At 44.7% G+C, this 27,652-nt stretch overlaps 1 protein-coding gene across 14 annotated transcripts in view; it reads left to right on the forward strand.

The window, feature by feature from the left end:
• LOC105697986 (MAP7 domain-containing protein 1) overlaps positions 1-27,320 on the forward strand; it is a 157,114-nt gene extending 129,794 nt beyond the window's left edge. For 5 of the 14 annotated variants that reach the window (XM_012421772.1, XM_012421774.1, XM_012421766.2 and 2 more), the window contains 16 exons: positions 2,433-2,501; positions 8,535-8,594; positions 9,865-9,930; positions 10,504-10,693; positions 11,353-11,699; positions 13,518-13,700; positions 14,998-15,432; positions 17,560-17,739; positions 19,394-19,719; positions 19,800-20,070; positions 20,168-20,289; positions 20,382-20,623; positions 20,708-20,831; positions 20,914-21,242; positions 24,811-25,064; positions 25,205-27,320. In XM_012421772.1, coding sequence (XP_012277195.1) covers positions 2,433-2,501; positions 8,535-8,594; positions 9,865-9,930; positions 10,504-10,693; positions 11,353-11,699; positions 13,518-13,700; positions 14,998-15,432; positions 17,560-17,739; positions 19,394-19,719; positions 19,800-20,070; positions 20,168-20,289; positions 20,382-20,623; positions 20,708-20,831; positions 20,914-21,242; positions 24,811-25,064; positions 25,205-25,218 — 3,212 coding nt within the window. In that variant the 3' untranslated portion in view covers positions 25,219-27,320. Of the gene's footprint in view, positions 1-2,432; positions 2,502-8,534; positions 8,595-9,864; positions 9,931-10,311; positions 10,413-10,503; positions 10,694-11,352; positions 11,700-13,517; positions 13,701-14,997; positions 15,433-17,559; positions 17,740-19,393; positions 19,720-19,799; positions 20,071-20,167; positions 20,290-20,381; positions 20,624-20,707; positions 20,832-20,913; positions 21,243-24,810; positions 25,065-25,204 lie in introns of those variants that run through there. The other 9 variants (XM_012421776.1, XM_012421769.2, XM_012421770.2 and 6 more) reach the window with 5 other exon arrangements.
• The last annotated feature ends 332 nt before the right edge of the window (positions 27,321-27,652 follow it).

Below are 27,652 nucleotides of genomic sequence, written 5' to 3' on the forward strand. Positions count from 1 at the left end.
GGATATCGATATCCGATCGTCCACGTACCTCTGCCTCCACCCCGCCGTGTTATGGAGCCCGGAGTCGCCGGTCAAAGGACGATTCCGGGCGACGAAATGGCCGCCTCGTGACCGAACTCAAAGCGAACTCCTCCCTCGGGACTCGAAATCCAGGCTGAAAGGGAAAAATCCCTGGAGGCTGTCTCCGGATCTCCTACCTCGGTGGAAAAGTCCCTATGGAGCCTCCCAAGGAAAGTTCCTGCGGTTCCCTGGAAAGATGTATACTACATGGAAAATAATAATTTCGTTACAATTACTATAGAGACATGGTTAGAATTATATCGGAAGTAAAACCACATAAATCGGGAAATTTAATACATGGAATGGTAAATGTAATGATTTAATTGCAAGGTCATTCAAAACTTGCCTATGTGATTACATTTACCTACTGCAGGTAGAACTGTACGAGGACCCTGACAGAAACATAAGTACAGCGTTCGTAATCGCAATAATAATCGAATTTTATATGTCAACGGTACATGTTTAAATGGATATTCACAACTATGCACAATGTTGGAACAACTCGTTCCTTGTAGTTACATTGACTAAATCGTGAAGTAACGTTTACTATGTTACGCTGGTTACATTGATTAAATAGTGAAGTAACCCTTACTACGTTCTATTTGCTTTGTGGTTTTCCTAACCATTCTTTTTTTTCCCGTGTAATGGCGTCGGGAATATCGATAAATCGGGATATATCGAGTGGTGTCGAGCTCTCGATCGACTCGCTCGTTCCGTGCACTTAGCGGCTGCGCTTTACGAGGAAAGCTCTCGAGCTTTCCTTCCAGCCGTAGTTATTGTATTTTATCTGACGCCGGGCCTGTAAAAACTTGTAAATACCGTGGTGGGTATCGCGATGTACTTAGGGGTTTGCTTAATGCACGTCATGTTCCGAGTAAGGTCGCCGCTTGGAACGGTTCTTTTGACGCGTTTTTCCTCGCCGTGTCGCCTTACCTCAGCCTCGGGAATTCCCACCTTGTTGGAAAATGAAAGCACCGTCGGTCGTCTTCCTCGCAACTTCCGGGACTCGCCGCTCGTTAATGCAACGGCGAGCAATTCTTACCGTTAGGAGGTTTAGTACGTCGGGATGATGGCTCGCGAGAAATGACGCCATTAATGGCCGAGCATCCTCCGAGGTAGGACGATGCAATTTCTACTTGGAAACGGGGTTCCTCAACATCGGTGCCTGCAATTCGATAAAAATGCCGCCTAACGATGGCTCGCGTTAACCAACTTTTCTCACAGATCTCTATCTCGCGTATATACCCGAAGGCCTCGAAGAAGCGATATTTATGGAATTATTAAGGTGATATCAAAGAGTCTATATATGTATAGCAGGGAAGTTAAATCATTGGTAAAAGTATCTCGTTAACCAACTTTTCACACAGATCTCCTTCTCGCGTATATACCCGAAGGCCTCGAAGAAGCGATATTTATGGAATTATTAAGGTGATATCAAAGGGTCTATATATGCATATCAGGGAAGTCAAATCGTTGGTAAAAGTATCTCGTTAACCAACTTTTCACACAGATCTCCCTCTCGCGTATATACCCGAAGGCCTCAAAGAAGCGATATTTATGGAATTATTAAGGTGATATGAAAGGGTATATATATGTATATCAGGGAAGTCAAATCGTTGGTAAAAGTATCTCGTTAATCAACTTTTCGCACGAATCTCCCACTCGCATATATACCCGAACGCCTCGAAGAAGCGATATTTATGGAATTATTAAGGTGATATCAAAGGGTCTATATATGTATATCAAGGAAGTCAAAAAATTGAAATTTCATGAGTTTCAGGACCTTCCTTATACCCTTTATATCGATATCGTAAAGTTTTAATCGATTTAGTACACCCAGTTTGGAGAGAAGTTTCATGAACGATAACTCTTTGACGCCCCTTTCGCATCAGTTTAATCAATTTTAGAATATCAAAAACTCGAGTCCGGTCGTTTCGGGAAATTTATACTGTTTGCTGGCCATTAGGGACAGCAAAGTTCAGCGCTGTAACGGCATCCTAATTACCATCGGAATAAGTGAATTCCGCAGTTGTTAACGAGTCATTTTCCCTCCCACGCACCGCCGGTAATTACTCAAACAACGTACTTCCGAGGGTTGCTCTTTGAACAGTAGTTACCTCCGCCGTTAAAGTCCGTCATATCGGATTTGTTGTTGTATAATGCTCCTAAATTGGGAAGCAACTTTTGGAGCGGCTTGTATACTTTTCTGAAAAAAAACTGACATTTGCGCCCCTCTCTTGGTATACTTTGATCAAAGTCCTAGGGGGTGCATTCCTCCTGGAAAGATTTTGAATGGACATATAAAAATAAGCGGTTTTTAGGATCAAAAAGTAAATGATCTTCGTTTTAATTCCTCCTTGTGTCTTTTGCAGCTGGAGCCGCTCCTGAGGAAACTAGCCAAAGGTCCAGCTCTGCACACAATCGCCACTCTCTCTCGAAGGGTAAGCTCCACCGTCATTTAAATCGATGTCTAATAAGAGCGAGAGGTCCGATTCGAGGGAACCTCTCCTTCTATTAGAAAAGACCTCCCCTGTGTTTCGCATCCCTCGGGGGAATTATTCACTCGTGGTTAACGAATCTAATTCTGCAACCCCACGTGTACGGTTAAACGGATAAATTTGAGGTGGAGTCCTTTTTAATAGGAAATATATTTCACGTGCGCCCCCTAGGGAAAAAGTAAAGCTCTGAGGATATATATCCAGCCTCGCCAAGGCTCGGAATTATGCCTTAATTTCCCCGGAAAAGGGAAAAAATGGGGTTATTAATGGCCAAATGGAATTATGACGGCGAAAGTGACGACGGGCTCGCGCGGAGGAACGTGACTGGTATGTAATGCCCGGGGTTTTATGTAACTGAAACGTACATACCGTGGATATTGGTACTCGTTACCCAGTGTACATACATCGCTCCCATCTTCCCGGGCCTCGATCGCAGCCCCTAAGTGAATACTCGAGGGCAGTGTTTGTTCTGCCTCCAGCTCGAATTTATCCCGTTGCCAACAGTTCCTAATAACATGGATTACCCGCCGAAGCGATTGGAAATGCTGGGAAACGTTCCCAGCTGTTTTCCGTCGAATCGGATCTACTCCGGCGTTCTTCTGAACCATCGCCTCTAGAGCTGATCTCCAGAAACCTAAACACCTCGATTAATTAAACACGAAACTTACACCGCGGAAAAAAAAAGAAAATAAAAAGAAAAAAGAACTCATGGAACCACAGAATATACTTCTTTGAACAGTGCCAAAGAAATAGTTTTGCTAGTCCGAAAAATAATTGCTCGACCGAAATGAACTCAAATAATTTCTCATAATTCCGAAGAATCGTTGGATCCAATTTATTCGAGTTTATTTGAGTGAAATAATTACTCTCCGAATTATCCAAATATTTCATTGGTGTCGTTCATAGAGATGTTTCTGCGAATTTTGTGGGTAAATTCTTTTTCTCAAGGTACAGGTGGAATTTCACGTCGAACTTGGAAGATGACGTGCAAAAGAAGAAAGAGAAAGAGAGAAAAGGGAATTCGAACTTCTAGGCGACTCGGAAGTCTTCTTTGTTGTCTTTTCTCCGTAAGCCAACTCGTGACGCATCTCTCCTCCATGGACGACTTCCGCGATCCAAAGTTCCCCGTGCCAATACTGCGGAATCCATAAATCGGGCAGTAGCGTCGATAGACTGCTCCTCGGTACCGATAAAGGAGATTTATATTACCGGGAACACCCACGTCACCGACAGAGGCCGGCGATTTAAATGGCGAGACCCGAAGGAGGAGGCGGAGGAACCATAATCGAGGTGGCATGCACTTCGGCGTAACAATCGTACATGCATCGAGGCAGGTCGGCTCGTTACTCTTCCCTCATTACTCGTTACACGCCCCGTTATTCCGCAATGCCAAGGGAGAGGCTCTGAAAGGGACCCCCTGTAATAATTCATAATAAAAAAGGTCCTGCCCGAAGATGGATTCCCTTCTTCCCAGCCAAGAGAGAGGGAGAGGAGGCGAAGAATCGATAGGTGGGCCGAGAATCGCCGGCGACGCCGCACAAAGGAATATGTCCGGGTTTTCTTCAGGGTCCTGTGAGATATCAGAGCCCATTCCGGAAGATATCTACCCGGCAGGTGTCTCTCGAACGGCGGAGCCGGAATGCAATCGACGGAACGAGGGAAGAGATGAACTTTCCTCGAGGACATTCCCGGCGGAGCTCCCGAGTCCTTTCCTCCATTCAGCTAGGACCATATCCTGCGGATCCTTTATTCAGCCCTGTAATTTACAGAATAGGTCAGCAGGTTCAACCTTACCCCCCGCGGGGGGTCCTCCCAAGGGCCGTTTCGAGAATTCTCTCCCGTATGGGGTGCGATTTCGGCCGGTCCTGATTAAGAGCGGAGAGATGGCCTCCGGAAATAACGATCGGGCGAAAAAACGCCCACCCTGGGGCTGACTTTTCGGGGCTACTCCGAAAAGCCCGGGGGAGAGGGGCGAGAAATCGATGCCCGGCCTTCCGGTTCCCCTTCGGCGAGAAGCGAGTTCCTCCACTGCCATGGCGATGGAAGCTTCCGATGACACGGGGGAAAGTTGGTCGTTATCATAATGCCAGTTATCGGATACCATCGATTTGATCGGGCACGCTTGTTATGCATTGCTTCCACGAGGCGCAATTTGACCTGCCTTTAAGCCCACGACATGAGCATCGATTTACCTTGTAGGGTTTACGTACGACATACACCGGACGTACTGATAAAATTCAAGGAATTCGTTTACGTACCCCCCGGATGTACTTATCAAATTCAAGGCATCCCAGCCACGTATGCGGACGCGTTTTCTGTTTTCCATTTCCCTCCTCTCATTTTTTTTTTCTTTTTTTTTCCCCTAATTTCTCCGCTCGCCAAATTACTTCCCTGGTCCAGATTTCCGTGGGATTCTCGGAGGGATCCTCCAGCAGTGAATTTCCGAAATGGAGAGAGAAACCAAGACATTAGCGCTGCGGAAACTGGGCGGCCGGCCTCTTTAACGCTCGCCCCGAGTTCCGCCGTGAAAAATGGGGGAAAACTCGGCCAATACGGTCCATTCGCGCGGATTAAACGCGAGCCCCTCGAGGCGGACCAGTAACGCTTTCCTTCGGCGTGAAATGGCATTCCGGGCCGCGTTCCAGCCGCGGATACGAGTGGCGCGCATTTGCAACATCTCGCTCTACCTATTTCGCGAGATTGCGAAACGGCCGCGTCGGGTTGACCGGCCGGCACGCGGGTTCGACATTTCCCATGGAAAATTCCTGGAGGACTCCTCTCTCGGCCTTGCGAACACGGCGAAATATGTGCTACGAAGTGCCTAGGGCTGCTTATCTGGGTCACGTTGGTCAGTAAACGGCGCTTTAATCTCACCTGTTCGCCGGCTTCATCCGAGGTTCACCCGGCGGTCGGATGCTGCGCTGGACCATCCGTTACCTCTCGACGTTAATTCGCCGGAACGTTAATTGACCTCGACGTAGATACGAGGTGTGGACTCGCCATCTTGACGCATTGCGATATCTCCGGAGAGGCTCTCACCTGAAAGGAGATCGATAGATCGTTTCGATTCACGGCTCGCGAGGTAGATCCCACTCCGACATTCACGGGCTGTGTAAATCCAGTTTGAGGCACAAACAAAATGAACAGGCTCATTACAATGTTTCTGTGATGTAGACATTCGTGCCACGTTGAGTTTTTGTTTGTGGCATTTTTTTTCCTTTACAAAAACCGGAACTGTTCGACAAGATAAACAAATTCCGAAATCGTGAAAATTTGGATTTTTCGTCCCTAATGGGTTCTGTGACGTTAGGGATATTTAGAGCCTCCCAGAACCTGAAAAACGTTAACTGACCATTTTCAAGATTTGTTTTCCATGGCTTAGGCTTCTCGCAGTGGCTCGCATTAGTTTGCGCAAGTATATCGCGGGGAGTACTTATGCTCAGAATTTTTTGGGACCGATAGGAATAGTCCTTGGCAGTGAAGAAAATGAAAGTCCTTAAAAACGTTCAAATCTTCCTTTTCACTGTTTTTATGATTTTTTTTCTGTAGCTCAAGGTTCCGATAGGAGCGTGAGTTAATTTGTGGGCGTACCCTGGGGATAGTTCTTGAATTCAGAATTTTTTTTAAACCGATAAGGGTTGGCCTTAACAGCTAGGAAAGTTCAGAGCCTTCCAGAACTTCAAAAACGTTAAAATGGTCATTTTCGGAACTTGTTAATTTTTCTTTAACAGTTTTGATTTTTATTAAAAAAAAAAAATGCCACAAACGTCTACCTCACAGAAACGTTCCAATAAGCCTGTTCATTTTGTTTGTGCCTTAAATTGGATTCCAGGTTCACACCGCCACATCCACGGAAGGGTTTCGTGAAGGGCTCCATCCTTGTTATGATTTCCAGCTTCCGGAAATTCTCCGAGAAGGGGGTGAATCGAAAGGATAAAACGGGGGGAGAGGGACATGGGGTTCCTCTTTCTATCTCTTGGAGGTGGAATAGGGTGGAGTGGTCGTAATGAGTCCAAGGTACCTGGCGCATCCAGTCGGTGTCCACGTCCATGGGTCGTGGAAGCTCGGCGGAGAGGGAGAAAAAAATGCAGGGAAAATTGCTCGGGGTCGTTTTTAAAATTCTCGCTCCAGTGAAGCGCAACCCAGTTTCGACATAAGAAAGGCGACGGATTATACGCCGGCGAGGCTCGAGATTTTCCCGTCTTGGTACGTTCCTATCGGGGTGATACCCTATTACGTTCCCGCTGCTTGTTGAAAATTGAGACGAGGGTTGCCTCCAAGGCGGAGACAAGGGACGGCACGATGCTCGAATTACCGAGAACGGGAGGAAGCGGGGCCGCGTGCAAAGTAGATGGTCGGGCGGATCCTATTGTTTCCGACCCACTTCCAAGTGCTGGAAGATTAACAGACACATATCTGTAGCTACGGTGAATGGGCAGGATTTTCCGACGTTTGAGTTTCGGGATCGTTTGTTTAGCGCCGGCCTCGTCGAGCTCCGGAACGCGACTCCTCCTCCTCCTCCTTGAGGAACATCATCCCCTGGAGGGCCTTCGAAGATGTCACCGTCTTCCACGTGGATGCACGTTTTCGCACCTGGTGATCTTGCGAGAACACCTCGAGTTGAAATTCTAATCCTATTTAGAACCTCTAATTGTAAACCTTTACGTGATACGAAAGGGTTATTCTACGATATATATTACATTAAACGTCATAATACATTAAACGTCAAAATGTATTGATAAAACTTTTCTCCAAACTGGGTGCACCAAATTATTTGAAACATCAGCACGTGATTAGGAAGGCCCTAAGGAAGAAAGTAATGCTGGTGAAATTTCATTTTTCAAAATAAGAAATTTCTTTCGTTTAGCTTGGACTAGAACCAAAATCACATTTTTCTTATTTTTGTGAAAAATGAAATTTCACGAGCATCCCGTTCTTCCTTGGGGCCTCCATAATCACATATTAGTTTCAAATTATTTAATGCACCCAGTTTGGAGAAAAGCTTTATATAGATTTTCACGTTTTATGTACATAGAACGACCCTTTCATTTCACCTTAAGGTGACATGGAAGTGGCGTCTGAGAGGTCAATCGTTTGTGAAACTTTCCTCTGAATAGGGTTGTACCGAGTTTTTTTTAAAACTTTACAACGTGAATATGGAGACTGCAAGAAAGGTCCTGATACCCCGTAAAATTTCATCTCTTTTTTTGGTTTTAAATTGTTTATAGACATTCTCCAAATTTTCTGTAAATGAAATGTCATGGGTGTTAAGAACGTCCTTAGGGTCTCCATGTTCACGGTGTAAAGATTTAAAAACAATTCGGTCTACACCCTGTTCAGAGAATTGCAGTCCCGTCCACGGTCGAAACTGCTCTAAATAAAAATGTTGAAATCAATGGCAGTGCCTACTTGTTCATATTTTTTTTGGAATGGGAAGCTTTTGACTCGCCGAGCAGAAACCGATACTGCGACACGTCGGAAGAAAATCGGAATCGGATCCCTTGTATAGAGGGACGCTTCATATCCGAAGTGTCGCTTCACCTGCCGGAATCGCATCCGCGTTGCTAATGAGATATCCAATTACCGGGCTGGTGCCCGTCATTGGTGGGTTTTCGCGAATCCTCGGCCCGATATTCGCAATCAACCTGCGGAAACGTCGTGACGGCTCCTCTGGCAGTTTCGTCAATGGTGCGAGTCATCGAAAGAAAATAAAATTAATTAAAAAAAATTAAAAAATAGTCGAAATCCCGGCCACGAGGAAATTGTCAAGTTACGGCGTCAAACCTCGACGGAGCATTTCTTTTTAATTTATTCACCCGAGCGATTTCCCGCGCGCATAGAATTACGTTTATGTCCCAAGTTCCACGTGACGTCGTAGTGTGCGTCAAAACGTATAGAAAAAGCTGAACTCCCGAATTCCATATTCCGATGGCATTGTCGTTCCAATTTCTTTAGGAGATTTCTTTGTTTTCTCAGAACAAACCTTACATTGGTTCGCCCATATCGGTGGCGAAGATGACCTCCTGGACCTGCCAGGTAACGCTGGTGTGCTCGGCAGGGACTAAAAAACATCCGGCGAACTAACAAATCGAATTCGAATCGTCGATCGTTTGTCAATTACAGCTGTTTGATTTCCATTTGTCTAACGCAAACTATTGTCTGAGTCGCGCGCAGTGCCCGGAATTTCTGTGCATAAGAGTTCGATACGACTGCGTACCACGTGTTCGCCGATTCTGAATTGCAAATACGGAATTAAATCAGCCTTTGTGTAAAGAATTCGACGACTTACGGATTCGTCTTTGCGGCGGCTCTGTCAATTACAGCTGTTTGATTTCCATTTGTTTAACGCAAACTATTGTCTGAGTCGCGCGCAGTGCCCGGAATTTCTGTGCATGAGAGTTCGATAACGACTGCGTGTCACGTGTTCGCCGATTCTAAATTGCAAATATGTAATTTAATCAGCCCTTGGGTAAAGAATTCGACGACTTGCGGATTCGTCTTTATGTCAATTACAGCTGTTTGATTTCCATTTGTCTAACGCAAACTATTATCCGAGTCGCGCGTAGTGCCCGAAATTTCTGTGCATAAGAGTTCAAAACGACTGCGTGCCACGTGTTCGCCGATTCTGAATCGCAAATACGTAATTCAATCAGTCCTTGAGTCAAGAATTCGACGACTTGCGGATTCGTCTTTATGTCAATTACAGCTGTTTGATTTCCATTTGTCTAACGCAAACTATTGTCCAAGTCGCGCGCAGTGCCCGGAATTTCTGTGCATAATAGTTCAAAGCGACTACGTGCCACGTGTTCGCCGATTCTGAATCGCAAATACGTAATTAAATCAGCCCTTGAGTAAAGAATTCGACGACTTACGGATTCGTCTTTGCGGCGACTCGCAAGTCGGCCGAATGAATCGCTCGAACGGAAAGTTATTCGACAAGTCCATGGAATCGAATATTTTTTATTCTCGAGAGAAAAACCGACTCGCGCGCGGTCTCCGTGAAAACCTCTTTTTTGAAACGCGGTTCCCTTTGTCGATCGGTATTACATTTTCCTTTGTTCGCCCGGCAACAATGCGATATCGGGCCAATACCAAGGTAGCCTCGCTCGCGCCGGAATGGCGTCGAATCCAGCATGCATGGTCGCACGTTGTGAGCGTATGTGTCGACTAATTCCATAAACTCATTCGACATCGGCATGCTAATTTAACAGCTGACTGACGCGTGCATACGTATATATGTCTACTGTAATACATAATTTCACGTGAGGACTGACACGGATGCTGCAATCTGATTTGTTCTCGGCAGATGTGAAGCGCCGCAGCCTCTACGAGGAGGACTCCCTCGACGGCGATCACCCTAATGAGAATCAAGGTATCAGTAATTTTTTTCACCTGCCAAAGGGTACACTCTCTCATCTCCCTTGTCCAGCAATTCCACAGTTTCGGCGACATCCACGTAAATCCGAGATAAACCACTCTAATGCCTGAAAGACGATTTTCCACAATATTTTCACCTGCAATTATCTCTCGCGCATTAATCTTCAAGGCTCCCTAACACTGTCCTATCACGCGTAATCCCCCTATCAAAAATAAATATGATAACTGCCTCGTGTCTAACCGTATCGAGAGCCTCGGCAGTGCTTCCAAGAATAACCGGTTGATTTAAAGAGACCGTGTACTCGTGTACTCTCGCTATTTACAAACTGCGATTGCTCGGTCGGCTTGATAGCGAGATCGCGTTCCCCAAATCGCGTATTTATCGATGTTCGACCTCGGACTTCTAGTCGGTGATATAGTTAACGGCCTGGGAGGCAATGGCATGGAATAAAGTGTCGAAATTACGGGCCGACCCGCGTTAGTTGAGAGCATAATCGAGAACACGATCGAAAACGCGTTTCGAGGAGGTCGAGGCGGTCAGATCTAAGGACCCTCTTTCGTGTTACAGGACGGGATTCGGCAGGAAGCGCAAAGGACGTGGACAGGGCGAAGCTCGTCCGCGAAAGGCAAAACGAGGAGAGGCAGCGGAAGTTGGAGGAACTGAGACAACAAGCACTCGCTGCCCAACGTTTCCGGGAACAGCGAGAAGAGGAACGACGAAGACGCATCGACGAGCTGAGGTCGCGCGACAACGACAGGTGATTAATTTAAAAAGAGATTCTGTTAATGCCTTGCAGACCATCGACGCATAGTGGGCCCAGAGAGGGTCAAAACTGGCATTAAATCCAACTTGAGTTATTTTAGTTCGTAAAGTCCAGGTCAATTTAATGCCAGTTTTGACTCTGGTTCCACTGTGCGACGACACGAAACTGCGTTAAAAATCTTCATTCAATGTAAACCAGGAATTAAATATAAATATTATACCTTTTATAGTGACACTTATGTATGGGTGAAAAAAAAAGCGGCTTGCACATAGAGAAAAAATGTTCATGGATTTAATTAAAAATGGTCTGATTAATGCTTCCTTCCAAGGAAATTATTTCTATGAATGAAACTGAAGAAATGAACCTTAGCGCCGGTTTCTTACTTTATTATTTTTTAATATGAGGTATTTGATCAATTCGTATTTTTGTAACGGAGACTAGGTTTCTTTGATTTTATGCTACGGTTTCTTTAACACCATTCAGAGAAATGATTTCCTTGAAAGAAGAAAAATGTTCCCTCAGTGCAGGAACAGTTTCCTCGAGTGAGAGAGCGATGTAGAGTATTTCGGAGCAGCAAAGTGTTAAATTTGAAATTTCTGTTAATCGACGGTGGGGGATATTTTCTCGGTGTTAATTGGAAATCCTTGTTCCAGACGAAACCAGGTGGAGGAGCGTAAGCGTCTAATATGGGAGGCCGAAAGGGAGAGGCGCGAGGCCATCCTGAGGAAGAACCAGGAGAGGGAGGCTCGGATCGAGGCGAAGAAGAAGAACGAGAGGTCGCACATAGTGTTCGCTTTCGGCAGCTCGACACCGAGAATGCTCGAGCCCGCGGACACCGGTGGCTCGTCTTTCTGGGGGACTCGTAGGGCGACCTCGACGACGAACGTCATGATGTTCACGGCGGCCCAGCCGTTGACGAGGAGGTCCTCCGAGCGCGAGCTCGACGGCAGCAAGAAGAGGGCCACCTCGGCCGGAGGGCTCGATCGGAAGCCCGGCGAAGGTGAGCTCAAACGTCGACCTTAGACCTTACACATCTCGAGAAGGTAGACCCGAAGACTGGTGGTCGGGCCGTCTCGCAGCCGAATTTACCGAGCGCGCCATTTTGGAGAACCCTGGCATAAGGAACTTCGACACCGCCGGCGGACTTCCCAGTTCCTAAAGGATTCAATTTTTCGCTAGGAAAAAGAAAACGTTTTACCGCGTCTAAGGGTACCCGTAGAAGTAACGATAGCGTAGAGAGCGTTACCATGAGTACCTGAAGTTCCCAATTTGAAAACCTAACGGAGCTGTGCAGACCATTTGGAGCTGATCGCCTCACTAGGAGTGAATCGTCTGTAGCGTCATCATTGACGACTCATGCGTACCTTTAGAATGTGTTTCTCTACCCGGGTACGAGCGAACCCGAGGACGAGGCCACATCCTCGAGCGGTGGGAACCGAGACACCGGCATTTCTGAAAATCGAGGATCCATTCGGGCTCGGGTCCAGCGGGCTTTGGGGAGAACGTTCTCCGGAGACCGGGATGTTTCTTCAGCTCCTTGTCGCGATTACCCGTCCAAGATTCGTTGACGGTCGCGAGTCGGATGGGACGAGTGGGCATTATGCGGTAAGCACTGTCGCGAGGCTCAATGACTGCCAAATGAGACACTCTTTCCGGGCCCGACTCGCGGGTAATCCTTGCGGAGAGGCGCAATCGTTTCTCCGGCTCTTCAGGGTCTCGGGGAGGGTTTCGACGCTGCGGTAAATTCGACTGGGACGGCTCTCCTGGAAAATTGATCCTTGACTCAATAAACGGCACCGGTGCACGCGGCTTCCCACCCGCGCGACTCTTGTCCGTTTCTGTGTACATAGATATTATATACATATATATATACCCGGTCTTTATGCATGGAACGGAGACTGCGTAGCATCGTTAGACGCGTGAAATGGTCGTCCGTATTGTTTAATGATTTATGTGCCACGTTTATTTATTCCCGTCCAGGCGCCCGACATCTTTACAGCTCCTTCGACACACACACACTCTTTACCTGCAGACGTTGAGTTGGCCGCGTTACATCGCGAGGTGTATACCTGAGTTTGCTTCGTTTCTTTGCTTTCGTGGCAGAGGCGGAGCCCATACACGTAGATCACGCAGCCGGCCGTCGTTTCCATCGAGACTAGATCTCCGCACCCTCGACGTATTCCGATTTATCGGACGACTATTCGCGCATTAGTCGACCCTGTAACCACACACGGTCATGTCATTCGGCGTCAGGTCTACCGCTCGCATTTTCACATCTGTACATTAACACGTTCCCTGCCGCGTGGGGCGTATGCGCCCCACGCTGAACTTTCCGTTCAAGCCATTTGGTATTATCATTGTAAAACGAAGAATTTTTAAAAAATTCATTATGCAGTCAATTATGGGCATCTTAATACTATTGCTGATACGCTCATTTGACCGTGGGGCGTATACGCCCCACGCGGCCTGAACGTAAAGTCTTTAAAAAACGGTCTGGCAAGGAACGTGTTAACGATCGTTTTGCTCTTCCGCTCCGGTAACCGCGTTACGATACACTTCCCGAAGAGTCCACTTAGCTAGAGATAGAGAACGCGGTCCGTAGAGATTCGTAGTTCACGATTCCGTATCACCCTTGACGTTTCCCGAGACGACCCAGAGGTAGTTCGCGACAAGTGACGAGGACAGGCATCGCGACGTCCTTCGCGGAACTAGACGGAGAGTCCTTGACGAGTCCTGACCCATCCCGGTTGAGCTCCACTCCCTGCAGCCCTTCCAAAATAGGAGTCTAATGTTACAGCGTTGGCTGGTTTGTTTGCAGATATGAGAATGTCCTCGTCCATGTACGAGGTGTTCAATTGGAACTCTAGCCCCGATCCTCCCTTAACTCCTGCCAAAAATAAAAGAGCCAGCCTCTCTCTGCCTCCCACCACTGACATCTTTGCCATCGACGATAAATCCGATAGCGATACTAAACGTCCAATGATCCAAGGGACGACCAGTGGTGAGTCCAGAAGCCAGAAGCCTGCATCAGGGAATTCATTCTGTTGCCTCGGAACAAGCTCTGTCGGTCTTTGTCTCTCATTTGTTAGCACTCACCCGTCCGAATTTCTCTTGTTTTCTTTTTTTTTGATTATCCTTCCTTTCTCTTTCTCTCTTTCTATCAAACGCATCGATTCGACAACACTCGCATGTTACTTCTCACTATCGCCAGCCGGAAGAGTACGCGGATGTCTCGGAAAACGCGATCTCGTCGTCGTTAAACGATTGGCGAGGTATTCGCAGGTGGAAACATACAAGTCCCAGCTTGGAGCCGCGTTTGACGCAGAGAGGATAGAATTTTGATACGCATATTGTCGCTGCATTCTACGCGAGTTCATATTTAGTCAGAGTAAGAACCGCAGGGATCAGGAGACCGTTTTTGGGAGAAATTCGATTTTGCAGAGACGATCCTATTTTTAGGCTGACATTTGATCCCATCTACGCAGTATGAAACTGACTCCGTTAAAAAAAAAAATGGAAAAAAAAATCCCGAGATCGCATTTGTGCATGGAATCGACGCGGTTGCATGAGACGAGCGGACGAGTGGCGAATACCTCGCAAAACGTGTGTAATACGCGTCAGTCACCCCGAATATTGGCGACAATTCGGGCCGCGTTACAGTAATCCCTCGTCGATATTACCCACGTCCACGCAGATGCAATTTGTCGTATCACGTCGGGATCGATTCATTGCGTCAGACGTGTCGGGCGCATCCAAGCCGGCGTACTTATTCATTTTTTTTTTTTCTCTCTCTCTCTCTCTCCATCGCCGAGCAGTCATCCGATTACTTCCTTCCTGCGGTGTTCGCGCGAAGACGCGGCAGGTTTTTGCTTTCGCTCCACGGCTCGGTCACGTTACGCTCGTCGCTCGATTAGCTGCACCGACACGTTGCCCGATTTTCGTTTAATTTGCTATCGCGCTCTCCTGCCTGTCGAGCATGTCTGGGATTTGTTCTGTGCGACAGCTTCTGCGAGGATCTGACGGCGACGCGGCGTCGAGCGTTTCGCCACCTGCGGAATCGCTCCCCACCTGGAATGGCACGTCTCCTTTTTTGTTTCGTTGTCTATGTGTGGCGCTATTTTTAAGACCCGTCCCGGTACGTCGAAGCTCGTCCCAAAATGCACTGGTCGGTGTCGCGAGGAAGCGAAAGAGGGACGCAAGAGGTTCGACGTATCGGGGGTTCGCTTCAGGCCTGGTCGGAGCGCGTCAGCTGATCGCGGCTCCGGGCACGTCTAAGCGCAGATTTGAACTCTTTACAGGCGAGGAGGCTGACGGATCCCCCGGGACCCCGAGCTCGGTGTACCTTCGGGTCAACAGACGAAGAACCGACCTTATGCCCACCATACCCTCGCCCAGGGATGGGCTGCCGTCCGCGGGGCGCAGCTCCAGCGCCAAGGCCTTCACCCGTTCCCCAGGTAGGACTTACTCCATGTCCAGGCTGGACCAACTGGCGCAGCCTCGGAAGCGTCCTGGCGAACTTAGCACTCTGACGGAACGGCAACCGCAACCTCTGGGCGCTTCTAGCATGAGTCGCAGCATGTCTCATTTGGCTGCGCCTGGAGTCAAGAGCCTTAAACGCTCCGATAATTCTCGTAGCATGGGTACGTTGCCAGGCGCAGTCCCAATCTCCAGGCCCACCAGAGCCGAGAGACTGCGCCGTAAGGCCCGCGAGCATCGGAACCATCAGCAACAAGGTAAGTCCCATTCGTGTGCGCTCAACTCGGCCCGAGAACTCTCGTCACTCGGATGTTCCACCGAGTAGGGGGGGATTAGGTACAATTGTAACGTCGATTGTCAGTAAGTCAATTATTAGCGTAAAAGACACCGCCCATTCAGGTGACCAGGTGACTAATTGATTCGAGTCGATTGGTGAATGATCGTTGTCCTATTTCGGAGGCGGTTAGCGTTCCCTTTTATATAGATGTGTCGTATCGGTTTTTTCTGAATTGGCGAAAAAAATGTTTACTCGTATTATTTTTGTTATCTGGGTCCGTTACGTATTACTCGTTACGGTTGAACCTGCAATGAGTACGGTTGTGACGAGTGTCAGCTCTGAGTTGATCATCATCGATCATTTTTTTTCCCCGTAACCTCCGAGGAAGGTTCCTGCAAGCTAAACGACTAAATCATAGATGTAAAATTGAAAGTCGATATTTTTGGACAAAGTGTAAAAGAAATTCTGTACCAAGTATCGTTACAAATTGTACCCGATCTTCCCTACTTCTTTCTATCCGCGTCACTGACGAGTCTTCCAGGCTTTGTCGCGAGTTGGGTGCACACATGGGAATGCATGACAGCGCAGAGACAGGAGTCATTGTGAATCAATCGCTAATTTTCCTGGATCTCGAGGTCGCGTTTCCTTTCTCTCGCTTGGCGGCGCAGTTTAGACGCTTTTAACGATTTCGCTGGTCGGACTAACAAGATTTTGTTGTACGGACATCCTGTATGCAATACACGGGAACATAGATCTTTGCTTCTATTTAACGGGAGGTCCGCGGTATTTAATCCAGCTTCCAAACTAGCGAGAGACTAAAATACGAGATGGTAGCCTTGGGACCCTCTTAATCAATTTATCGTCGCAAATAGTGGCTCCAAAATGGCGGCGCGTTAACGCCCTAACACATATCCGAGAATTGATTAACAAGAAGCTCCTACTAAGAGTCCACTGTCTTTACACCTTGGTTTACGGTGATACGGGCTGTGGTATCACGCTAATCCTGCGTCTCTGGTAAGCTGCACATTTTACAATCTTCTCAGTGTACATAACATGGAATTATATATTTTTATTCAATGTACTCCTCGCACCGAGAATGGCCCTTCCTCCAACGCGGCATTAGCAACGCTCCATTAGCTCACCGTAATTTAAATATATAATTTCATCATTGTTTTACATTAATCTTTATTTCTGAACATTCTGTTAGCATTAGACGGCCCTTGACTATCGGTGGTGGCTCGTGCTTCTGGACTATACTCTTCCATGAAAAAGATTTACCCTCCGAGTCTGTCGTTACGCGGATCACATTGGGCACTTGTATAACACCCAGTCGATCGGTTTCCACCGCATGGAACATCGTCTACGGATCGATTATCCGGCACAACTTATCGGATGTCTTTCGGAATAACTTAAAGTCCTCCCTCCAAACCGTCCCTACCCTGATAAAAACGCCTATGTAAATTTACATACTCAATAATTGATTTTTTCCATCCCACGATAAATTCCAGTAAAATGACGTTGTCTCTGTAACGTCACGATATGAGCATCTGAGTTGAATAACAGGAAGTTACGATGTAACGTTACATTAAATTCAAGTAAAAACCCACCAATACCGGTAAACATACAATGTTAGGTCTATCAATACACTTTATAACCCTGTACCTCTTCCATTTAACGTCTTTCTACGTAAAAATGGAATTTACGAAGTGCGTAAAAATGTATGTAAATTTCCATCGATTCTTATCAGCGTGCATAGGATATTATCTAATGCTCATCCGATAGGTTGCCTTGCCTTCGACGAACCGACCACATTATTTGTCATTAACGTTCTCCCCGTCTCGCTCGGGACATGGCCCAGCGATGACGCTTATGGACACGCTCGGAATCGACTCGACGTAATCGGTCACTAGCGGCGAATCTCATGGTTGCCATTAACGTTACACGGTGCACCGATTACGAGTCGATCGCGAACGGTGGTGTCGAGCCTTGCCTGGAGTCGCGTTGCACGCGCATCTCGCGAGGGATGCATCTCGCGACCTGGCCGTGTAGGAAGAAAGATGCTCTAGGTGGAACCTAAGTAAACGGGGGTTATACCGGGTGGACGTAGGTATCCGCAGCGGTGAGGTGACGCCGAACAGCCCGTCGCGACCGCACAGCTCCATGAGTCAACAGAGCGCCAGCAGCGTGGCCAGCAGTACAGTCAATCTGCGTCCTCGCACGACCACCCCACGCCGTCCGCGACCCGCTTCTATTGCCGGAACCGGCGTTTCTGTCACAGACCGACACAGTGAGCATGGCTTTCTTCCTTCTTTCGTAATGGCTAGTCGACATCCGAGCAGAAAGGGTCCTCTTGGCCGAGGCTCGATCGGTCAATTTTCGCGCTAACCCACAAACACTTCAGGTGGCATGAAAGAGACGTTCTATTGGGTTGATGCATAAGTAATGCCGTTTTTTACACGTCACGGGTTAAAAACGTCACTACTTATGCATCAACACAATATATATGTGAAACGTTAAAATATATATGAAACTTTTATCCAAACTGGATACACAGGACCATTCGAAACTTCATCGCGTGTTTATGGAGGCCCTAAGGATGAACGCGATGCTCGCCGAATTTCTTTTTGAAAAATGAAATCTCACGAGCAACGCGTTCCTTCTTAGGGCCTCCATAATCACGTGATGAAATTTGAAATAGTCCTGTGCATCCAGTTTGGATAAAAGTTTCATAAATATTTTGACGTTTCATGTATATTGGGCTGATACATAAGTAATGTCGTTTTTTTTGCACGTCACGTTACGGGTTAAAAACGCCACTACTTATGCATCAGCCCAATATATATATGAAATGTCAAAATATTTATGAAACTTTTATCCAAGCTGGATGCACAGGACCATTTGGAACTTCATCACGTGATTACGGAGGCCCTATGGATGAACGTGATGCTCGGGAAATTTCATTTTTCAAAAAGAAATTTCCCGAGCATCTCGTTCATCCTTAGGGCCTCCATAATCACGTGATGAAGTTTCAAATGGTCCTGTGCATCCAGTTTGGGTAAAAGTTTCATGAATATTTTGACGTTTCATATATAGAATGACCCTTTCATGTCATCTTCAAGCCTTGGCGCGAGACTCTACACTGATAGAAACGTGAGTTTACGTAATCATTGGTTATTTCGGTATCACGATAAACTGCAGTAAAATTACATTGCCCCATTAATATCACGTTCGGCATCTAAATTATAACGTAATGTCCCATTTCATTGAAGTAAAAATTCACTGACATGGTGAATATAGAATCTTCGGTGTGTTTACACGTTTTCTAATTTGTAAGCATGAAACTTAAGTTATGACGGGCGTAAAAGTGTACGTAAACTTCCATCGATTTTTATCAGTGTACTGAGGTGGTCTCGTTTTTTCTTTTATTCCTTTACGCGGATGGAAATTGATAAGAGAAGAGAAGCTCGTCGTCAAGAGGATGTCATTTGTCGGATGACGAGGACTCGAGGTAACGAGATCTCGACTGGAAAGGTTTTAGGAAGGACAGGGGAAGTCGAAGAGACGAAACTTGTCCTTCTCAAGCCGAGGTCTTCACTTAGGGTTAGGATGTACCGAGTAGAGGTTCGTCATGAGCATTGCAGCTCGGGAGATGAGTAACAGGGCGAGAGTGCCCTGAGAAATGGAGATGCGCTTCGGAGCCACTTTTCTTTCAACTTTTCGATTTATTCATCTTTTTGTCGAATCCTAGCTTCATAGTGGCGTTATGTTCAGTTGGCCTCGTTCTTATAGGAATGCATACAAAGCTTGATATATTTTTTTCTATTTTACATTGGACAAAGTCGATAGAGATAAAGACACTCCGAAGCATTGCACGTGTAAATATAATGTGAACGAAGGAGGTGGAAGTTCAGGGTGGAGAGTGATATCGTTCTCGTTTGTAGATCTGACCGGAGATGTCAGAGCGACGAAGGATTCTAAGCCACCACTGCCAAAGGTCCACAACACTCCAAAGAAACCATCCACTCCCAAAGCTGCGGAAACCGTGAAGAAGCCGACCGAGAAGCTGATCAAGAGTGCAAAAGCATCGCCTCGGGTCACTCCAAAAGCAACTCCCTTGCAGAGTCCAGGAACGGAGCATGCCCCGCTTATTCGTGAAAACACCACCGAGATCATCAAGGAGGTAGAAGGAGAGAAAGTCAAGAGCATCAAGTCGGACGTTCCTGAGAAACAAGAGGAGAAGAAGGACGAGGGCACGGAAAAGACGCAGGTGAGGCGTCGGGCCCCGTGGGGCTCATTTCAAAGTCGAATTTATGGACTTCTTTATCTTATCACTTTCTGCCGATACAGGTCCAAGAGGAGGCAGGAGTGACGCAGTCAGTCACCAGTGAAACGAAGAACGCGGTTCCTGCTCCTCAGCCAGTCGTTCCTGCACCCATCACCAAGTCCGCGAAGGAGGAGGTCAACTTTGTCCAGGAGTCGCAGCAATCCGCTCCTGTCGCGCCCTCCACTCAGGAGGTTCCTAAAGTCGAAAAGAAAGAGGAATCCAAGTCGGAGAAGAAATCACTGGAATCCGAGGCGAAGGCAGAGGGCGAAACCGACGAGCAGGTCGATATGTCCGGTAATACTCGCAGCATTTTAAAATAATTTCTTATCATTAGAGGGGTCCTTTAAAACGGCACTGGACATTGATTGGGATGTTCATTGATTCCCCGCAGCTTCCATGATCGCGAAGATCAGAATCACTACCGAAGAGGAAGCCAAGGCTGCGTTGGCCGAACGTAGAAGACTTGCTCGCGAACAAGCTGAGCGGGAAGCGGAACTCGAGCGCCAGCGACAGGTAGGTTTTCGGGATTTTTAAGAATATTTTTAATTAAGGCTTCCGTGGGCTCGTTACGGTGAATATTAATGGCCCGTGTTCTCGGTTTCTAGGAGGAGGAAGCACGCAAGGAGGCAGAGAGACTCCGCCTGGAGGAGGAAGAACAGCGACGGTTAGAGGAAGAAACGCTTCGGTTAGCTAACGAAGCTCGCGAGGCGGAGGAACAGAGGCTACGATTGGCGATCGAGGAAGCGAAGCGACGCGAGGAAGAGGATCGAAAGAAGAGGGAAGAAGAGGCTCGACAGAAGCAGGAGAAAGAAGAGGCTGAGCGGAAAGCTAGAGAGGAAGCAGAAAAGTAAGAACCGTCGATGCTCGGAATAATGTCCCTGTAAAGCCGTGTCAGACTTTAGCAGTTCACTGTTAAATTTCTCGTCTTCAGGCAACGCATCGAGATGGCTGAGCGTCTTAAAAAGGAAGAGGAGGAAAGAATTGCTCGTCGCAAACGCGTCGAGGCGATTATGCTGAGGACTAGAGGAAAGAATCAGTCCAACACGCCTACCAAGGTAAGGGATAAAATGAGCGCCGGCGTAGAAATTGTTGATACGGAGGAGAGGAGGCTTTAAAATGTTTATCACGAATCGATAGGGAGAGGGTGACGGAGATAAATTGAAGGAGGACAGCCCAAGCGAGGAAAATAAATCGAGGCCGGGCAATAAGGTCGAAGACGTGATGACAGCGAGTCTCATTTCGGAGGCTACGCGACAATTTCTTAGTGGCGAGCAACAGGCTCACCATGCTGAAAACAATATCGCGCCAGACATTGTTCGAAACTGCACACATAGCAATGGTATAAACGAGAACAAAACTCTGCTGGATAATAATCAGGGGAACGAGGAAGGGGAACTGAACGGCCACCATACAAATCACGGAAATGGTATCAACAGCCAAACGATCACGCTGGATAACGCTTCTGTGTGAGTATGTCAAGTACAAATCGTTAAAGGTTCGCAATCATGTATACGTGCCACGCGAAACAAGCTCGGATATATCTTTGCAAACGTCATCATAGCCCACAATTTCGCAGTTGTATCAATTTCTAATAATCTCTATGGTACCGGCGCTCGGAGAGGCACGTACGTATATAATCAAAAGTCTTAGGCGCACCGTCATGAAGAATTTCATTTCCTATATTTTGCCTGTTCGTCGACAATAATGTTTCTTATGTGATATGGCGAATTGTCCCTTCCTCTTGACATTTGTTAGAAAAATGTCACGTTTGTGGGAGCGTCTTGCTTAACTCGCTTTTCAAATCAGACGCTAAAACGCTTATGGACTATGATGATTTTCGTCCGAAACGATACTGAGAATTACGTAATTATCGATATCGAGCCACCGATAAACTCTTTTAAGATTGCACTTCGCTCGGTTTCAAGTTCTCGGGCGGATTTTAATGATTTGATTGATTACCTATTGCATGATGATTTAGTCACTACTGCAACATGACTAATTGCGTCTCATGACATGTTTGGTGCAAATAGTTCCTGTTAAATAACCGATTAAGTACCGTTCGTTAAGTAAATAATTTCCTGTAATTAATGTTCGTGCGGATTTGCATCGATATCTTCTGTGATACGAACAAAAGTAGTAAATCCCGCGCGTATATAATTTATTTAACAATACTCCCGCGCATTGGTGAAGACCGAATTGGGTATTATTCTCTTTTTTTATATATATTTTCTCATGGAACGATTTCCAAAATGATCACTACACCATTGTGTATCATACCATGAATTTTACGACATTCATGTACCGAGTTCTCGTATTCGTTTATCACCACACGAAGTATAGAGCTTGAAGTATTGAGTAAATATCAATTACCATTAAGTTATTCTTTACAGCTTAAGGCTAGAACATTTGTTGAAATGGACCCTATTGATGACTACGTAGACGATATATATATATTTTTTTTCAATTTTTTCGAGTGGCACATTTATTCTGGTCGTTTTCTTAAGGCATTATCTGGATTGTTGTTATTATAATTAATACTGTTAATATTACTAAGTGTAAGAGCGTAACTATTACGAACAACTGTGCATCCAGAGCAGTTTTTTAAAATCTAAGCAATTCCACCTTTATTGCATTTTACCACCAACATTGTTCAATGCTACATTGCGTTCCTGGATCTCATTGAAGTTATTTCCATCCTCCTCAGGATACGTAATTTTAATCGCGAGAGCAGATTGGCGCGTGTTATGCATGTTTTTTTACCGACTCGTATTCCGAAAATTAAGATATAAATCCAGAGCAGCAAAAAGAGAAGTCGAACGTATACTTAGAGTTATATTAAAGGCAGGATGATGCCTAATCCTTTGGCCTTACAGAAGTCTATTGTTTCGGTTCGCAAGTTCCGAGTTAAACGACTAGAATAACTATTGCTGCCGGGAAGCATAGAAATGAAATCGTAAATTAAATCTATAAATGATGATTTCGATACGTCAAAGCTGTTGATAATACGTTTGGAGTATAAATTGATTATACTATATTCCTGTATATACGAATAGGTTACGTAGTAACAAATTCTTTTGTGCTTGTCTAAGGACTATCTTAGGAATTTACTGCCTACAACTTTCACCTAACAAACTAACGACTCTTTTAACCGCGATTACCAAGTGCAGGTTATTCTAATTGACATAACATACATTGCAAAAGTAGCCAGAGCACGGGTTGACTAAAATAATTACGCCGTTACGGTTGACTACTGATACATATTGATTATTAATAGTTTGCATTACATGCTGTAACAATTATAACCATATAACCGTTTAACATACCGATATGTATATTATATTACCTATTAGAATTATGTATATTTTATATATCATAATTAATTGTATTAGCTGAAGGTAACATGCTAAATCTAGCTAGTAGGTATGGAACAAGTTAATTATGCGCATATGCCTTTCCTTGTTAGCGTTGCGTTATTGACATAAGGTTTACCGAGTGGAAGCGCGACACATTGAATAACTAGCCAGAATTCACATCTAATGTCAACTGTCATAACATTAAATTCAGTGTACATAATGTAAAGAAAAGTGTGCCGTATAAACGTAAATGAATCATCTGAAAGTATTGTACATAATTTCGAAGGTGGAGCTCAATGGAGACCAAGGTATGCTTTCTTTATTAGTATCTCCAAAGCGTCTTATATTTTCTAAAGGAAGAACGGAGCGATTTAAACATCTCGATTGAGCTCCCCTTTTTTCTGTCTTTAATTCCTTCAAACTATCGCCGAGAAAGAAAAAAAAATTATCGCGCGGGCGTTGCACACTGAAATCTTCGTCGATAGTGTTGTCCACACTTGGTGCATGTTGTCTTTCTAGTAATCAGGTTGATACGGTGTTGTGCTTGTGCCTCTTTTGCATACATCATTATAAATCCCTTCTATGCTGGCGTTATCTTTCATTGTATACACTTTATGTCAACTTACTGCCTACTTTTGCCATGTATTTGGAACATTTATGTTTGCATACATCAACGCTAATCTTCCATCACCAGAAGCGTTCTGTCCAATTTCTTAACCCAGTCGTACTTTATGTATAAAACACGTGTACTATGGAAATCAACGGTAGAGGCGTGAACAATGTTTAACCGTGGTTTATAGCATGGGATCGGATTACTAATAGGCAGGTATTGACAAGTCAACTATTAATAAAATTGTACCTATACATTCGTCATTTGACTGGTGAGCATTAATGCATCACATGGAGCTTGTCACAATTAATCAAAAGACTGTTGATGGATGTCGGTTACGATTAGCATTACACCAAGCTGCATTTGAAATGCCCATATTGATTAACAATCAGTTCACACATCCATCGTCCTTTGAATAATTGCCAGCCGAGTTTAACCATCCATACACATCGCGTGCAATTAATTATTTGCGCAGAGCCTCTTATCGAGTTGGGCAGATGTTTTAACGCTTCACAGTGATTAAATAATTTTTAACAATTTACGTAAGGTTCCACGATATGTAATACATAGTGCTGCCGGAAGCGGGGAACGGAATTTATGAGTACCTTAAAGTGCTTGTCGTTGTAAGCTTTTAGATCGAGAATCCTGATTTTACAATAGTACCGTTCAAGCCTAGCTTCGCTTAATACCTGATAATTGTTCACGAAAGATGCAAAGCTCTAGCGTCGTTAATACGTTAACTATACCTAGCATTCGATTGAAATGAACTAGACACATCTGAACTACGGATATTATTGCAAGTAACACTAGTCCGCTTTCGAGTCTAATCTTTCCAACGTGTGTTTAGTGATGGGCAGATCGGTACAGCTTCTCCGAGGTCTGTTGATCGAAACTGTCATTAAACAAGTTCTTGATAAACGATATCACTAAGCATCCGTTCGGAAATATTGCCGACTTTTTGTGAATGGGCATTTTAGACTAGTAGATGTACTTTCGTACGCCCAACGTCTTTTGTTCACTCAGTGTAGTTGTTACCCAGTGTTTGTATGTTTCCTATGGCTGGTTTTATAGCAAGCAAAACAACGTGACCAACAACCTGTTAGACCTGTCGGAGTTTGACACTTTGAGTAATAGCGGTAGCGGTCCCATACTCGAGCTGACGCCAAACCTGGCAAATGAAGATACTCTCAACTCAAATTTAAATCCATCGGCTCTACCATTCACTCCCATGGGCAACCCATTCGTGCCTGCAGCTACTAATGCCAACACGAATCCGTTCCAAGATGCTTTTACCAACAAGCAACAGGACAACAGTCAAGTACCAGGTACACTCAGAGATTTTATACTTCACCATTGTCACGAAATAATGGAAGATAACGTTATCTCAAGGTGCACACTCAAATCCGTATAAGCACCATATCAATGAACTTCCTCTACTACCGCTCGTCTCCTTTATCTGTTACAGATCTTCTATCATAATTTAATAATTAGACAATCTGGTGAATGCAGAAAGGATGAAGCTGTGTGAATCGCCAACTTGCTACCGGCAAGCTTGGGGGATAATTGAAGCGGTGATGTTTATGAGAATGTAAATAAGCGCTATAGATGTAGTTATGAAAAATGAAGATTTTATTAGGAAGGAAACAGTGCGGCAGTATCCATGTAAAGAACTGCCACCCCTCCCTCCTTTAGAACCGTAAAACTCTACGCATTATCTTAATGAATGTAAAATAATATATAATATTAATACACTGGCGACCATAGACATTCAGCCAATCGTAGTAAGCTAACTGGTATAGAACTAACTTTCGGAGGACCTTAAAAGGGAATAATATCTATTTATAACACATAATTTGAGATACACGTCTGTACTTCATTGTATCGACCCTCCGTTAAATTAATTTTACGTATCTTCGGTCCTTTTGAGCGCTTTTAATTTTCGAGCTGATTGTTTAGGAATCGGTAAGGTGGGATTTGCGAACGATATCGTTAAGCACTCTGCATTTAAAAGTACCCTCCACTTTATTGCGGTGCGGGATGTTTCGGTTCGTAGAACCTCGATCTGATGCGAATTGTTCGGCAAAAGTGAAAACCACTCTACGTGCGGCCTATGCGTCAATCATCGATTAGGGAATTCTTATAAATTTAGCATGACAGCTTAGCGTTTCATCGTAGAGGGAGAAATTTCTTGTACACGTGTATAATCCGTTGCTATGGAGTAATAGCAGCAGTTTTGTTCACACTTGAGATATCGGATTATTCACTCACTAGTCAGTCTCTGTACTAGATTCGACACTTTTCGCATAGAAAGAGCATTGGCACTATGGATTAATCGATAGCCTGCGATAACGCTATTGTTTCGAAAATAACATGCATGCATTTTTCAGACAATGATATCGTACCTCATCGATGATCATTAAAGTACCAATATAGGAAAACACTAATTAATCCTAACTGACGTGAAAGTCTGGTATTTTAGCAGATCTATTGAGAAGCTTATATAAATGATATTTAATATTTTCGCATTCCCTTTAAGATACTGGAATATGCATGACCATATGAGCACAGTGATTTGTTTATCCAAAAGTATAACTATGTCTCGTGTTACATATATCACGACGATTACGGGGACAGTGTCTATTTTAACGGAAATATTTTGTCTATATTTATTTCGAGGGACATAACTAGAAATTGTTATTATTAATATCCTTTTTTTACCGGAAAAGTGTAATCTGTATATGACAAAATTGCTATTTATGGGATTTGGTGCTTGTACTGTTGTTTAAGTTCTGGCAATCAGGCTTAAGATCAGGCAATAAATGTAATACGTCCAATTAATGTACACAGTCTATTCGTATGCGGTATTACTCTTATAATTGAATACAAACTTTAATAATTATTTTCGTAATACCTACTTGCTTATCACCAATATTCCAATTGCAATTGAAATTCAATGGAATGTAAGCCGAAATTGTTGATTAATGTATGATTTGTTAATGAAATTGATGTATTGTGTAATAGCTCACTATTTAATTAATTTCGAACGTAATTAACGTTACTTGTCTCCAGAAGGTGTTTCATTTTCACAGTTGCGTTTATGGTACTCAAATGAAAGGTGATATAAAAGACATTTATCCCTTCGTGTATACATATGTTAAGAATTACTATGTAGTCAGTATCATATATTGTACCATTACACGTGAACCAATGAAAGTCTATTTCAGTCAATAGTTTGCTCCCTTGTCGTCAAAATTTGAAGTACCAGTTATTACTAACAGCATACGATTTTCTTATCCAATAATTCCTCGCATAAAATTTCCTATCGTGTTCAATCGACATACTTATTCGAACTAGATTATTCGACACTCCTTATTGCAATTATCCATATTTATTCCAAAATTCATGTTGATCCCATTATTACTTTGAGAATATTTTCCAGTACGATGTAAGGAAGTGACGGTTGTATGACATGAGAGAATGTTTTTGAATATCAGAATATCGAAGGCACTAACTCCCAGTCATGTTTGAAATTCTGCGTATTGTAAAAAAGCTTGTATGTAATAAATATCTAATAAGAAGAATATTGTTCTTACTTGTTTCGAATCGCGTATAAGATATTACAGAATTCCCGAGACGGCATCTTCAATTTTACATGGTGCTCATCTCTGCGGTGGGTAAGCAATATAAAATTTATAAAATTTATGTAATTGTAATTAGCAGTACAATAGACAGATTTAAGTTGCCGATCTTTCACTCCAGACCTCTACTACTGATTCTGTTGACGCTAATGTGAAGTTAAAGAAATAAATGGGTTTGCCGAGATATTTCTTAACATGTTTACCGATTAACCTGCTTGATCGATAACGATGATGAAATCCAACGTTTATCCTCAGAATTACAGACTCTGTTACAG

The sequence above is a fragment of the Orussus abietinus genome, unplaced genomic scaffold, assembly GCF_000612105.2.
Source record: "Orussus abietinus isolate OABI.00-Male unplaced genomic scaffold, Oabi_2.0 scaffold1, whole genome shotgun sequence".
NCBI lineage: Eukaryota > Metazoa > Arthropoda > Insecta > Hymenoptera > Orussidae > Orussus > Orussus abietinus.